General features: G+C 47.9%; 1 protein-coding gene across 1 annotated transcript; it reads right to left on the bottom strand.

Moving 5' to 3' along the window:
• Nucleotides 1-4,042: 4,042 nt before the first annotated feature.
• C1QTNF6 (C1q and TNF related 6) lies at nt 4,043-12,624 on the bottom strand. The gene is made up of 3 exons (XM_026039919.1): nt 12,571-12,624; nt 8,499-8,736; nt 4,043-6,900 (listed from the first exon to the last, which is right to left on the bottom strand). Exons 2-3 carry the CDS (start codon nt 8,728-8,730, stop codon nt 6,353-6,355), a joined length of 780 nt encoding a protein of 259 aa, XP_025895704.1. The 5' UTR covers nt 8,731-8,736; nt 12,571-12,624; the 3' UTR covers nt 4,043-6,352.
• Nucleotides 12,625-14,989: the final 2,365 nt, after the last annotated feature.

The raw sequence follows: 14,989 nt of genomic DNA, 5'->3' as shown, positions 1-14,989 counted from the left end.
CACACACTGAAGAGAGAGGACTGGCCTGTAGGTTGAGAAGGTGTCAGAAGCCTTTACCTTGAATCTTCTGCCCTGCCACTCACTGTGGTATAACTGAGGGGGGAAAGATCACAGAGGACTGATGCAGAGGGTGGGGGTTGGATAAAGCACATCGTGATGCAAAGGAGCTATACATGTACAAAGGAGGTCTACTGCCTCAGCCTCCCTTTACCCACCTCCTGATAACATCTTCAGAGCAAGCCAGGCTTGCAAAGGGCATCTGTTTCCGTTGGGAGGAAGGCGAGAGATGTCCATATGCGGTGGGTWATGTGTTTACACGTGTGGGCGTGATAGTGGCACAGCTTTGCGCTGGTCTCTGAAGGCTGGCATGGCTGAGCAAACGTTCCTTTTCTCACAGTGGTCAGAGGAGGGCTGTGCAATCTTCACAGCCTGGTGCCTACATTCAGTAATGCATTCGTACCCCTTCTCTCAGGTAGCCATGGACAGGGYCTGCAACTAGCCCATTGGGCCCAACACTGGCTCCTGCACAGCAGTAAGATAGGGAGCATCAGAAGAGAGGAACCGGGGTACCTTTAAGCTACTGATAGAGTCTGGCTGCAATATGCAGCTGAGGCTGTGCTTGCTGTGATGAGCACTGCTGGCTGCAGTGCTGTATTATTCCTGCTCCAGCCCTGCCTCTGGTTTATAAGCAAGGCAGAAAGTTAAATGAAGTAGGCTGCCTGGATTATGTGGAAGGGAAGGAGGGAGAGCAAGCTGGAAAAAGGGGAACGCACAATATCACAGAAAGGATGCCTCAGGAACAGTGCTCTTAGCAAAATATCCCACRACATGGGTCAGAATCTACATAGTGGCCTTGAGTCCCTTCCCCTAATGCCATACCTATAAGAAAGTCTGGCCAGGACTGAAGGAGATGCAGAGCCAGCTCCTGCCTCCCTGTGCCCCTGCACTGCATAACTCTGCATACTAGCATGCATACTAGAATCTGCCTGAGAGAGGTACGGAGGGCTCCCAGCAGTCACTGGTAACTCTTGGCACGTACTGTATGGATTCCAGTAACCAAGTATGAAAAACCACAGGTCTGGAGATTGAGAGGTATCAACAGGTACTGAGAGGGATACACAGCTCTGGGTGTGATGCCCTGTGATATATCAGGAAAATGATCCTCCTCAAGGCCCATCACTATGAAAAATGGTCGATGTCAAAAGTCAGCRACACTTCCCTAGAATAAGAGGGATCCCTGAGCTGAAGCTCTGCATGTCTGAGGAGAACATGGGATTTGGGGACCTATCAGTGGGGTTTAATAGCAATATGTTGAACCTCAGTTATAGCCCCCCAAGTTGCTCATTCTGCACAGGCATGCAGAGATTGGCTGGGGCCCATCCTTTGATATATTGATATTAAACCCTATTGATAGCCACCAAATCCACTTGTTCTCTGCAGGCATGCATCCCTYTCATTCAGGGACCCATACTGCTTTTGGGAAGTGCTGTGGACTATTAGCATTGACCATTTTTCATAGTGATGGGCCTTGAGGAGTATCAGGTGCTGATGATGTATTGCTAGGACACCACACCCAGAGCTAGCAATCCCTCTCAGTATGTATCAGTACATCTGTGCTGACTAGTCAGTGCTGCTGACTATTGACATTGACAGTTTTTTTGTGCTGACAGTTGGATTTGCCAACATACGACTAGGATACCCCACTCAGAGCTCTTGATCCTGCTCCATACATGTTGACACCTCTTGATATCCAGAGGCATTGAGGCTGGTGGATTTCCATACCTACTTAAAGGCATCTCTACACTTGGTGTTAGGAGTTACCAGTGACTATAGGGAGACCWCCCTACCTCCCTCTCTCCTCCTCTGGCTCAGGAAAGGGATCTGTGGTTTTGTCTCTCGAGATGTTTTTCCTCTTCAAAGCTATCAAAGGAGATTGATAGCGAGTGCTCTCAAAATCTAGTGCCATCAATGTCTGCCAAGGCATACAGAGCTTTGCTTCAGGAACCCATCTTGCACTGGGGAAGTTCAAGCATCAGTAGACAGGCATCAATAGGGTTCAGTCTTGAGAGCAAGCACTCATTGTTGATGCCTGTTGATGGATTCCAAGAGGAACAAGGGCCCAAGAGCAAAAGTCCCCAATGCCTGTGGCAAGCAAGAAATATGGAGGGCTCCCATCACTCTGCCATAACTCTAGTGTGTGGATGCCTGTAAGCAGGTGTGAAAATCCACAGGCCCGGAGGTGTCTGGAGATCAAGAGGTATTGACACATACAGAGGTGGACTGACAGCACTAGGTTTGGTGACTTAGCAATATGTGGAGATACCGATCCCCCTCTAGGCCCATCACTATGAAAAACACTGAATGTCAATAGCCAGCAGCATTTCCTCCATGCCAGACAGGGCCTTGAGTCAAAACTCAACATGCCTGCATAGACCATTTTTTTTGATCATATTGATAGGGGTGCTGTTGCTTAACAGTATTGCAGGGTCCACCTTACCTGAGCTGATCTTCACCCATGGTGACTCCCCCATGGTGTGATGGGTGGCACTTGTTGTAGACCCCTATCAGGGATTTGTGCATGTTGGACTCAAWTGATTTGACCTAACGTCCTCTGCTGTTTGCATTTTCCCCTCAAAGAGGGCCGGCTGAAAGTCTGTATCATAGAAAACCTCTCTATATGGTACACCTGCCATTCCCTCATTTCCTTTCATCCCTTGCAAGTGTGACAAAAATACCTCTGATCTACCAGCATCTCACCTCAATGGACCAGGAACACACACAGTCACAATCACTGCACTTCTCCAGAACATATTTCTATGTCCTTGATCAGATAGCATCGAAAGCATGCAGAAGTTGGGCTCAAGACTGCCCAATTATCAGATATTCAGGAATTTATGTACTCAGATATGTGTTCCTTAGCTCTGGGCCTGACACAGGATCAAAGAGGGGTAGAGACAATGTGTTTTTGCTTTCTACTGCTTAGCAAATATGTATCTGGCACACAACAAAGCAAAGGAGATGTTTGAAGATGAGTAAGACTCAGAATATTGAGGCCATATATGGGCCTTTTCTTGTCCACTTCTCCACTTCAATAGGAGTGCTGGTTCACTCAGTGCAAACTTCAAGGACCTTGTGTGAAACCTCACTTACCTCTTTGTCCTACAAGGAGACCTCCAGTAGTTCTGCTGTCTGTCCTCAGGACTTTACCCACTCRCTTATCTTCCAACCAAAACTCTTAAGTCTCCACTCCCCACTGACCACCAAGTCTTCTCATACTCCCAAATTTATGTGCATTCACTACTTGGCTTTATACCTGATCTAAACCTTAAGCCATTCTCATCACATACTTTTCCAGGAAGCGTGTCCAGTTTAACTCCTGAACTACCACACACTCTCCTAAGTTTACGCTTCCTAGCTTTACCTCTTGATAGAGAAAACAGAAGAAAAAAAAACCACAAGGAAGGCTCACTCTTATTTTGTTTACTAAGCATCCATAAGAAAGCTGTGCCATTTTTTTTTCAGAAGATAAAGGATCTGGTCTCTCTCAAAAGATGTCCAATCTCACCCCAGCCTTCCTCAATGAAATTACTTATATACTTGGAGTGTACTACAGTGTATTCTGTCTCCCTGATTTTTTGGTAATTTTAAAGAAACTTTCCCTCAATTTTCTTAAATCCTTCCCAGAAGGAAGGAGGAAAAAGTGCAAGTCAAAGTGCAAAACAAAGAAGAAAGGTTTAATAACATTGAATATATATATATATACACACACACACAAAAGTTTTTGGAGTATGTTTTTGTCACATTGAAGCACCATTAATTCCACAGTACATTACAACTCAACCTACTATACCTTCCAGAAAGCACCCAAAACTCTTCAAAACTGATTTAGCACCAAGGGATTGCCATCTTGTTTAGCACCAAGAAACCTGTTAAGCCTATCCTTTGGTCCCCCTGCCATCCTCTCCCATGCACATCAGGCACCATCTGGCTCGTAGGCAGCACATGAGCCACAGATTTGTCACTGACACTTGAAAAACACATGGGAAAGGAGGAACAGAGTAGTTTGGGTTGATTATTCAGTGTTAGAAAGGCTTGTTTCTGCTCTTGGAGACAGGGGGGCACTGCGCACTGTAAATACATATCTGGGTTTGTAGCCTGCAGCTCAGGAAGAAATAAATAAATTTGGTCCTGAACATCACCTCCAGCATGTTGCTTCCTCTCTACTGCCTGAAAATTGTCTCTGAGCAATTCCACATACCCCATCTGCCAGTGGAGAGGAAGAAACCCAGACCCCTTCTGTTCCCATGATCCTATCACCACATGGTTCACCAGGGAAGACCCAGTTCTGCCTCAGATGAACCTTGTATTTATACCCACAGTCCAAATAAGAATGGTGATGAGGATCAGGGACACAAAGATTCTGAAACTCATTCCAGTCTGTACAACTTCCTTAGCAAAGCAGGCAGGATAAGAAATCACCACAAGAGAGAAAATGGCCTGCAATTCTCTCAAGTTCATTTTTAATATTTTTCCTATTTCTATGTGCTTTTGCCATCCTGGGAAGAGTGTACCTGACCTCATCCTGTARAATAATTTGATATATATTTCTGTTGGGAGAGTTCTGGTAGTCCCAGATATTATAGGTAGAGACCATGGTTAATCATGAGACAACAGAAGCTAGTTAAGTTGGAAGATTTCATTATTAGTTATGGGCAGAGGAGAAATACGGTTTCTCCTGCTTGTCCTGTCCTGAGACTCAAGAGAGACAACCCTTCCCTTGCACTGTTGTTTGCAGCAGTATCAGAGCACGTGGAAGTAGGTTTTCCAAAGTGCTGAGTCGGCCTCATCTGCTCCCCTCCAAGACTGCAGCAATGTGAGCGGGAAAGGAATGTGAGCAAAAGCGGCATGAGACCTTCACTATCAAATCCTACTACTGGCATTCATTCCAGCCAGCTCTCCAACCTGACAAAAAGTGTGAGGATTTGTTTTAGCAACACACTTAACCCAATTATTATGACGAAGTTGCCAGAAAAGGGCAAAGAAGAGATGTCAGGGATGTTTTTAATACTGGGGCATGGTGCTGAAGTCTCACCTCTTTTCATGATACCATTTTGCCCCTACCTCTTTTCCCTCACAGAGGCAAGAAGGTGTCAAACTTGTCCAAGTTTTAAAACTATAGTTTAACTGCAATAGGTCCTGAAACAGATGTCCTTCTATAGTGACACAGAAGAACCACCTTCAGGAAGATTGATCTGATGGCATATAGGGGCCACAGTCCTGCCCAAATTCTCCCTTCGCATCTGCAGGTATTAGCGATAATTGCTGACATCACTGGAAAAGCATGGATGCACTTCCGCCAGAGAGGACAGCAGAATCTGGTGCACCATCTGTTCTTAGGAAAGGGATATGCTAGGCTTTCCCCAAGCTGGGAAAATGTAATTGAGCCATGCTTTGGGAAAGTTTGTATGGGTTCCCTCTCACTCTTTCGTTCTGCACTTAGGATCCTTAAAGATGATAAAGCAGCAGATTCTACTGATTCAGAGGGCAGAAGCCTCTGCAGGGTCTGGCTGAGGGTCTTGCCCTTCCCTCATGGAAAAGCTAGATCTGACACTGATAGCTAGAAGACTATCCTTCCAGGCCTCATAGCAGAAGACTATTCTACCAGGCCTAAATCTTATATCCAATCTAAGCTGGGGAAGGGCCACAAAACCCAGAATTCTGTGCTGTAACCTGAAGACTCTGTGATGCAAAATGGTGTCTAAAGTGAGTCAATTACATACTTTGGAAGGTCGTCTGTCCCCTGTTTGGAAAGATAATATGTATCTTCCACCAGACCTACATTTTCTTCATGCTACAGGGGGAAACAGACTCCAGTCTGTTTACACGCAGGAGAGCTGACAGTAGAATCATGTTGCAGGCTGCAAAACTAACACATCCAACCAGGATAAAGAATCCTGATACACCTAAGCAGTGGAAACTTTCTAACCCTTTCTAAAGTAGTTCTTTGCGCATGAAATTCCAAAGAGGGACCATTCCTAGGAACTGCATTTAGTATCCCTCCTGCTCCAGGATCCCATGTGCCAGCTACAGCTTGCTGGCAGTTTATAGAACAAACCAATAAACTCAGATGTGGTAATGAGGCAAGGGAGTAAGAGACAGCAATGCACAGATATAGGCCTTGCTGCAAGAGAGAAGGGAGCATGAGGTGGTAGCCAGTGTGGCAAGTCTCATACTCAGTGCCTGAGACTTGACAGGCCCATTTCCAAGTGGTTTGCAGTGACTGTGGGCGGTAAAGAGAGAGTGAGAGGAAGAAGAAAAAGCCCAAAGAGGCCCAGGGGGCAGCAAAGGGCAGTTAGTCAAGGCTGGGTTTGACCAGGTACCCGCTGAAGGTGATGTACACATCAACATCATCACTGTAAATGGCATTTTCCCGCTCCCGCTTGTAGAGCCGCACCCAGACCTCATCGTTTTCCTGCAGCTCCAGCATGAGGCTCTGGCTCTGCATGATGCTGCGGTCACTGGGCTGGGCATACAAGATGACTGCCTCTTCCTCATTGTGCATGATGTGCATATAGGTCTCCTTGAAGTTCCAGGTGTGGACGTTGAGACTGAAGTAGTAAAAACCTCCTACATAGCAGTAGAACTTGCCATTGAACATGTCAAAGTGGCTGTAGAGGTTGACAAAGACTGTGTCAAAGATCAAGACCTGGTAGCCCTCRCTGCTATGCAGTGCCTTCTTGCGACCCACGGAGAATGCAGCATACTGATGCTTGCAGGGGTCCCCTGCTGTGCCCATCTGTCCTTTGCTGCCTTTCTGGCCTTGGGCACCCCGCTCACCTCGTGGCCCTTCTTTGCCCCATTTTCCTGGCAGTCCAGGCTCTCCTCGGTCTCCTTTGTCTCCTATAAGAGAAAGCAGAGAACATATTCCCCATGTATTACCAGAAAAAGTGGAAGTGGCAGTGAGACTGCACAACAGAGATAGAGAATTGCTCAAGRATGGGTCAATGCCAGAAGAAGGAACGCTCCTAAGGGTCATAATAACATTGTATCTTATGGGAAGAGAGTCATGGGAAGGAGCTTTGGGTATGACTAGGGGCTCTTTTCTTGCTAACCTCCTGCTGACCACGATACAATATTTTCAGAGGAACAATGAACCCCTCCCTAGGTAATTCCACTTCGAAACAGAGCATCCACTGTAAAGCACTATTGGAGCTCTTGGACTCTTCTCCTCCTCCACATTCCCTTATGCCCACCCCAAGTCCTATCCTCCTATACACATCTCCCATGACATAGTTATCCAATTAGTGGGAACACAGTTCTTCTTGTAGGTTGGGAAGGGGGGAAAGCACTGAGGTCTATGGACAAATATAAGTAGAGAATKACAAAGAGCGAGGTCAGAGAGAGAATACATAAGCTAGACTTGGCAGATGGTGAAGTTCAGGTTAGAAGTTTGGTAGTATGACAAAACCAGCACCATTTGTTCCCCTTGTATATATAATACTGCAATTCTACCTTGGAGTTGGTGCATTGGCTGTTATGTGTCTATATTAAGGGCAGGTAGCAGTACAGACAGAGAACAGCACAAGAATGTACTTTATGTGTAGAAAGGAGACAGAGATCARAACAGCCTCCAGCACAAGTGACAGCATCCCGAATTTGTGCTTGATTGCCCTTCTGCCCTTCTTCCTTTGCACGGCTTTGTAAAGCTGCTGGTGCACAGTTCCCCCTGCACCACCCCATCCTACACTAGGCCTCCATCTGCCCCTGAATGCATTTCTGAGCTTTGATAAATTGCAGCTATTTCCAGGATGGCATGAGAAAGGGGGAACATCTGCCCAGCCAGTCCAGAGGAACCACAGAGTGATTGAGTGGTGTGGGGTCCTGCTGGAAACAGACTTTGCCCACAGCAAAGGCAGAAAGAATGTGGAAACTCAAAGGAGGAGCTGATCTAAAATAGGGAGCATTTTCCCTTGAGCCAAACCAGACACAGGGTGGAACAAGCTGGGTGTCACTGCCAGTTAGCCTGGTAGTACATCCAAATATCTGCTGCCTTTTCTTGTTCCCCTCCTTCCCACAGGTGCACGTGACCTGTGAAGTCAGAGAAGGCTTCCCCATAGTCATACCTGGAACCACTTCCTTCCCTCCAAGCCTGCATACTTTTTAGCTCAGTAGAGGCTATTCCTTCCTTTAGTCATTACATACTGGAAGTCTGAAGCAAGGAAAGCAGCCTGCCAACCTGGCAAGAGGACTCCACTGCAACTTCTCTGCTAGCAAGGAGGAAGAGCTGGTGGCAAACACCTTCCTGAGACACAGAAGTCACAGCAAAGATGTGCACTCTTTTCCTCCCCCAGGCTACACTTGGTCATGGCACAAAATCACTGGGCCCTTGGCAAAGTGTGTATTGACATACCCTTCAGGATGGAATCTGGCAGTCTGTCAGGTTAACTAGGATGCCAGCAACCCAGCACAGTGCCGCTCATCCTTAGCACAGCACTTACCCTTCAGTATGGTGATGTTGATATATGGACGGACCTCTGGCATTGGGTAGGGCAAGTGGTGGTGACTGGGAGAGAGTGGTGGGGCTTCTGCAGAGGATTCCAGTGGATCACAACAGCGCTTGCAAGCACCTGGACTTGGTTCTGTGAGGCTGGGCTCATCAGTGGGTGCCCCAAGCACAATAAGAGGGAGGACAAGGAAGGCCAAGGATGTGTGCAGGCAAATTATTTCCATGGTGACCTGGGAAAATAGAAGGAAGTTACAAGGAAAAACATTTCTTGGCAGCTGAAGGCCATGGTGGGATGAAAATGGCATTGACTTGTGGACAACTCCCTCCCTTGTGGAGGCAGTTGCGTGCTTGATTTCCCCAAAGCTTCAAGGTTGCAATCTGATCAGCAACCACATAGCCCAAGAGGATATTCCACACTCTTTAGTCTAGACCAACGGAGACTAAATGTCGACTCTGGAAGAAGGCTTGATCCTCAAAGCCTGCCATCAGGCAGACCACTGGAGCCATCTCGAGATTCAGGCCTCATATTGGGACAGAAGAAGGAGAGATGGCAAGCCACACAGTCCTTTTTAACAAAAATATTCTGATTGGTTGTTGAATCTGTGGGGAGGACTGTGAAAAACACATCGGGACCTTCAAACATTTCATATCAGCTCTTCATAGGAGTTAATCCAACCCCTCCAGCTGGGGTCTGACCTCTCTGCAGAGAGYTCCCTTCCGCTGTGAGATAGAAAACTAACTTCAACCTCCTCATTTCCCCACAACCAAATCATTTCTCTCTCTGTATTTCAGTCCCCCCCACCCAGGGTGAGTTTCYTTTTTTCTTTCTGTCTCAGGAGCAGAATCAATCCGCAGCACCTTCCCCAAAGGAACTGTCAAACAGCGAGTAACGCCGGGCCTTTGGAGAAAAAAAACAGAGGGCAGTCGCTCTGCTGTGGAGGGGGAAGGAAGCTAAGAGCACAGCAGGCAGAATGCAGAGAAGTATGTGTAGGAGAGACAGACACGTAAACAAGCCCAGAGCGCCCCTCTCCCAGCCTCTGCCCCCCACTTCCCTTTGCCTGCACCCCCGTGCAATGTGGCAGCTCACCCTGGAGGCTGAGGGGCTCCCCTGTGTGTTCGCCAGCCCCTGCTCGCTGGCTCCCCTCCGCCTACAGAGCCGGCCCCCAGGCCCATGGCTTTAAGAGAGAGCTGACTCTTGGCACAGGAACTGCTGAGTGCTGGCTGGGTGCACAAGCTCAGCTTGGACCTGCTCCCTCCCCTCTCCTCTCCCTCCCTTCTCCTTCCCTGGCTTTGGGCGCACTCCATTGAAAACGGCTTGGGTTTCAGTGCCTTTTAACTCTTTCCTAGGGAGTTCCTTTTCTTTATATATATTCAGTCTTCCCTTTTCCTTCTGAACAGTCTAGCTCTGGGCAACAAAATTCATGCAGAACAGACTGCACTCTGTGCAGGAGGCAGGCAAGCAACATGGTTGTGCCTTAGACTGAACATGTCAGGATGGGTAAGGTGGGGTGTAAGGGGCAGGAGACGGTACTTCTTTCAGGTGATCTGGGACACTGGCCTCACTGGTAGTTCCCTGTGTTGTGTCTCTTGCCCCTCATTTAGTTTCCTTTGTTCTCTTTCCATCAGTTCCAGTCATTATCCCTAGGCTTCTGTGATTTCATCTTTCATTCACTTCTGCAAAATTTCTTTTGTGTGTCCCATGCCCTTTTTTTTTTTCTTTTTTTTTTTCCCAGACATGGTATTTTTTGCAGGCTTTCCTGACAGATGGGAGAGCCATCAGCTCTTCCCTTCTCTGTCTTCTCCCTCCCTCCCTGGGCAGAGCTGCAACCCTTGCACTTTGGCGTGCTTCAACCCCCAGTTACCTCCCTGGAGGAGTGTGCCTGGCCTGGAACTCAGCCTCACTGCAGGGAATTGCCTTCCAGTAAAGCCGAGGCTCTAAAGCAAACTATGACCATGGTCTTCATCCCAGCCTGCTGCCAAGTCAAGCTACTTGTGTCTCATCAGGGCCAGGGATATATGGTGATGCTGGAATCTAAGAATAGATGGCATTTTGTATGGAGGAACAGCGTGGGGGGAACCAGGGGACATTCCTCACACTGCAAGTGTGAAGAGGGTTTGGGGAGTATTATGCTGCAAAAAAAMCTGATTTGAGAACCTATACTCTTTGGGGGTGTACTTTTGTCTTTGGGAGGCAGAGGGGAGGCTGGGCTAGCCATAGTTCTCTTATATGGACGCCAGAAGTGCCAACTCAGCACTGTGTCTCCAGTATGTTCAGAAGGAAGCTAGAGACGGCTGTTAAATTCCTGAGGGAAAAAATGGTTTTTTTTGTGTCTGTGTATACGTGCTTGATTTTTTTTTTTCCCCCTTCTCTTTCTCCCTGCTTCCCAGAGTGGTTGGCGCTTGGCAGGACCCCAGCAACACTGGAGAAGTGAGYGGAAAAGTCTGGGAAAATATGTGCTGTGAACACATAGGGAAAGGGAGAAATGGGGGTTGGGAGGCCTGGAGATATTCTCAGGCTGCCTGTGAGCCTGCAGTTCAATGAACATGGAGTGAACATGCCTCCCAGCTGGAGCTGGGAGAGGCCCATGAAATTCACTGCAGCACTCATGAGTTCCCAAGAGGGCTCCAGCACTGACACACAATATAGCCCAAAGCAAGTCTCATACATGCCCTATGCCTCAGTTTCCCTGTTTGGAAAATAAGAAGGAAAGGAGGATGGGTTAGGGCAACGCTTCCTGCTAACCTTTCCAAAATAGAGAAGCAGTTTTTCATGATCGATGGTATTATCTACTTTTGCCTGCTGCTGGTGAGGATTTCATCATCTGTCATTGCTCTTGCTACTGCCTAGTAAATTATCTGGGTACAGAAAACTCAGAAACTCTCATACTGTCAACAGAGCTCATCTCTGCCCCATCAAGCTATTGTAGTGCCTCGTCTCAGAGATTATGGTTTACCTCCAAGCATCATATTTCTTTTGTATCCACCTTCCAAAGCTCTGTGCTTTATCTCTGGCTGCACCAATTTTTTCAAAGGAGAATAGGTGGCAGGGAAGGTAGTTGTCCTCATTTCAGCCCTGAKCTTGAGGAGATGACACTCATGCAAACATTTGTTGCCCAGTACTTCAATGGCCTTTGCCTTTTTCCCATCTGACRGCGACCACAATCCAGAGCCAGGGTAAGGCTTTGTTCTGAATGCGTCATACAAGCTGAACAAGGTTCCTCTGGGAACCAGAGTATGAAGACTTCTGGCACTGTCCATCTGGGCAACAGTTTACACCAATAAAAGCACTTTTGCCAGGGTAATATTGCTAAGTTCCCTGAAGGGAATGAGCCATACCAGCAATGTTTTGCAGTGTACCACATTTGCAGGTGGCTTTGGCTTGTCTGGCCAACTGCTGGGGGACACAGGCTTTGAGTATGCTGTTCAGCTTTGCTGTGACAGCCACACTTCTAAGTATAACCCAAGCCTGCAGGCACCTTGTGTACTCAGCGCTCTCCTCTCTGATCACACAAACTCTGCCTTGGAGGCAGCCCAAGCAACCAGTGGCCAGATCAGACTCCTGCAATCCCTGCTCAAAAGCAGCTACTTCCTCCTCCTATATTTCCTTCCCTTTCCTGCATGCCCTCACTCCCCTCCCAAACATACGGGCAAAGCAGTGGGATAAAGCTTGGTTCCCCTCAGTGGCTCCTTGTGCCCCATAACCCTCTTCCACCACGCACAGAGAAGGAAGGAAATTCCCTTGCTGTTTCCTCCCCTTCTGTATGTATGCATACAGCTCCCCTTGCACCCATAGGGACACCCTGATCTGCTATACATACTCAAATCCACCCCCAAACCACCCACAAGCTCGCCCTTCACAGCTCCTCCCCTAGCAAAGCCTGGGCACTTCCTCCCARACAAAGGTGTTGTCCACATCCAGAGAGGCAGGAAAACAGCCCCTTGTTTCTCATTCCTGGCTGCTCGTTCTCTGTYAGAGCCGCTTCCGCCTTCCCCCCTTTCCCACCCCTCCGTCATGAAACTCCCAGAGAGGTGCAAACAGAAAGAGGAAATGGAGGGCCTCTTACCTCCGCACCCCTCCAGAGGGGTCCTGCGCTGAGTTACACGTATCCTCAGCTGCTCCTTGTCAGCACCGTGGGGAGGGAGGGCTCGCGGGGCCCAGCTGACTATAGCCAGCTGCTCGCCAAGTGTTGTTATGTAATTACTGTCTTTTCCATCCTGCTTTGGAGGCCTTTCTGAGTACCTCCCCCATGCTCTGGCCTGTGTCAGGCTTGGCTCTCGCTCCCCTCCCTCCTGCTCCCCCCCGCACCGGATCATGATTTGTTCAGCTCAACAGCTGATTCCTTCTGGAAGCAAAGTTCATGCTTTTGGCTACTGCCATTGCTACCCTTGAAAGGAGAGAGTGCATGAGTTGTCAAGTGTTCGGCGCTGGGAACAAACAGGCAGTATTCCTCTGGGCTCTCCTCTTCTCCATTACTGCTTGACCTTGGCTGAGTGCTGTCCACGAGCACTTCCCTAGTGTTCCCACATGCAAATAGGAAGGAGGGCTTGAGCTGTTGAAAAGTGGCAGTGAATGTTCATGCTTCTACATTTTGGGATGCCCCAAACTTATCTGGTAACAGCAGGAGTCCCTTTGCTCTATCTGTTTTATATTCAAGCCAAATTGGAGAGTAGGGGGTTAAGGAAAAATATCTTTTCAAATCTGTGCTCTCCAAGGCCATCCATGTATGAGGATTGTGCCACCGCCAATCCTTGCTACCCAGACTGCCAGCACTATACAGAATTACTGAAGGGGCTGGTTAAGACTGTCCCGTATACCTCTGAGAGAGCTCAGGCCCGTTGAAAGCCAGTAGAGTGGCTACATTTCACTCACAGCTTCCGCCCATGTGGGGCTTGGATCAACCAGGAACATCCAATTCCTTGGCTCTGTGAAGGCTGCCGCAGAATTTAAGGGTATTTCTGCCAACAATGTCTTTTTTTGCTGCAGGCTGTTCTGTCAGCCTGATGGTCTGGAGTTTTTCACACAGAGATCAGGGCCTGGCAAAACTGGCCCTGACATTTTTTTGCTATGCACTGCATAATGCCACGTGGCGGAGTGGCAGCTGGAAGAGCAGTTTACCCGTGCTCACAGCTAGGTCAAAGCTGTTTCTAGACCTGATAGTCTCTAGCACTGAGTTAGTCCAAAATCTCACATGTCTTTTAGACACAGATGGATTTTATTTCAGAGACTTGTGTCAGTTGATGTGCTGCAGCTAAGGGTTTATTATCCAGGCTAGCCCTTTCTCTGAACTCAAGCCTCCACTGGTAGGTAGCCTTCCYAGCTTCAGCTTTCGATCTACCACCCCTTACTCTGACCTTGTGAACATGCATACAAGACCCCTCCCCATGCACCAAGGAAAGTATCCACCAAAACTCTGACGTGTCTTCAAGTGCTAACCCTACTGCAACCAGTGAGACTTAATTACCTTCTGCGCAYCTAGGCCTAACATCTGGGTTTGGTAGGAGATATCAGGTGATTTTACGGTATGTTTAAAGTAGTTCTTAAGAATCACCACCAGCCAAGTCTGTGCCCTTCTTCTGTCCCATTTCCCTAAACATCTGCTTTTAAATGAATATGACCTCCTACTTCCATCTAACATGATTTAGATCAGCAAGTTTCTACCTCTGTGTTGTCCCCTCCCAAACATACCCCCATGCCCTGTCCTGGGAGCGCATAGCTATTTTCAACAGTACAGCACTACTTGGGACATCTCAGCTCTCATAAGGGCTGTTATGAAAGGCGGGCTGTGGTTGGAACAAGAGCTCAAGCTTTCTCACCAAGCAAACAAGATCTCTACAGCAAGATAGAGGGAATCAATGTTTAAGAATTCACAGAAACTTTGGGGCTAGTGATGGATAGGTCCAGCTAATGGATCCATTCTGGCTTCTATGGGCCTGGGGCACAGACGTCCCACCATCAACTGATAATGCTGTCCACGTTCTGGTCCTAAACTCCTTCAGCAGGGCAGAGCACTGCCACGTTGTCTGTGCATTTTATCTAGCACAATCAAATGGGCATGTTCATCACCCTGGCCTCAAGTTACAAAGCATAGGCATTTTTTGACACCGGTGCAGCAAAGCTCAGTGCTTTCCGCAACACACTTCTTCTGAAAATGGACCATGTCCATGTGGTAGCCATGATGCTTCTGAAAGCATAACACTCTGTAGCTCTGTAGGGGTTCTCCAGCTCCATGCATTTGCATGAAATACACAGAATTTCCAAGAAGACAGAGATGGTAGAGAGAGGGAAAAAGCTACAAAGGCCTGGCAGTATTCCATATTCCTGCAGCCAGTAAACAGCCASGTACTCTAGGTGATGCTGCTTGAGCAAGGGGGTTGGGCCAGATGATCTCCAGAGGGCCAGATGATCTCCAACCTCAACCATTCTGTGATTTTGTGTGTAGGAGTATTGGGGAGCATTCATGGACCTTTGATGCTGGACGGAGA

This window comes from Nothoprocta perdicaria, unplaced genomic scaffold (assembly GCF_003342845.1).
Source record: "Nothoprocta perdicaria isolate Ctin4 unplaced genomic scaffold, notPer1 scaffold_244, whole genome shotgun sequence".
NCBI lineage: Eukaryota > Metazoa > Chordata > Aves > Tinamiformes > Tinamidae > Nothoprocta > Nothoprocta perdicaria.
Note: the sequence above shows the minus strand (reverse complement) of the source record. Positions and strands in the feature narration are given on the sequence as shown.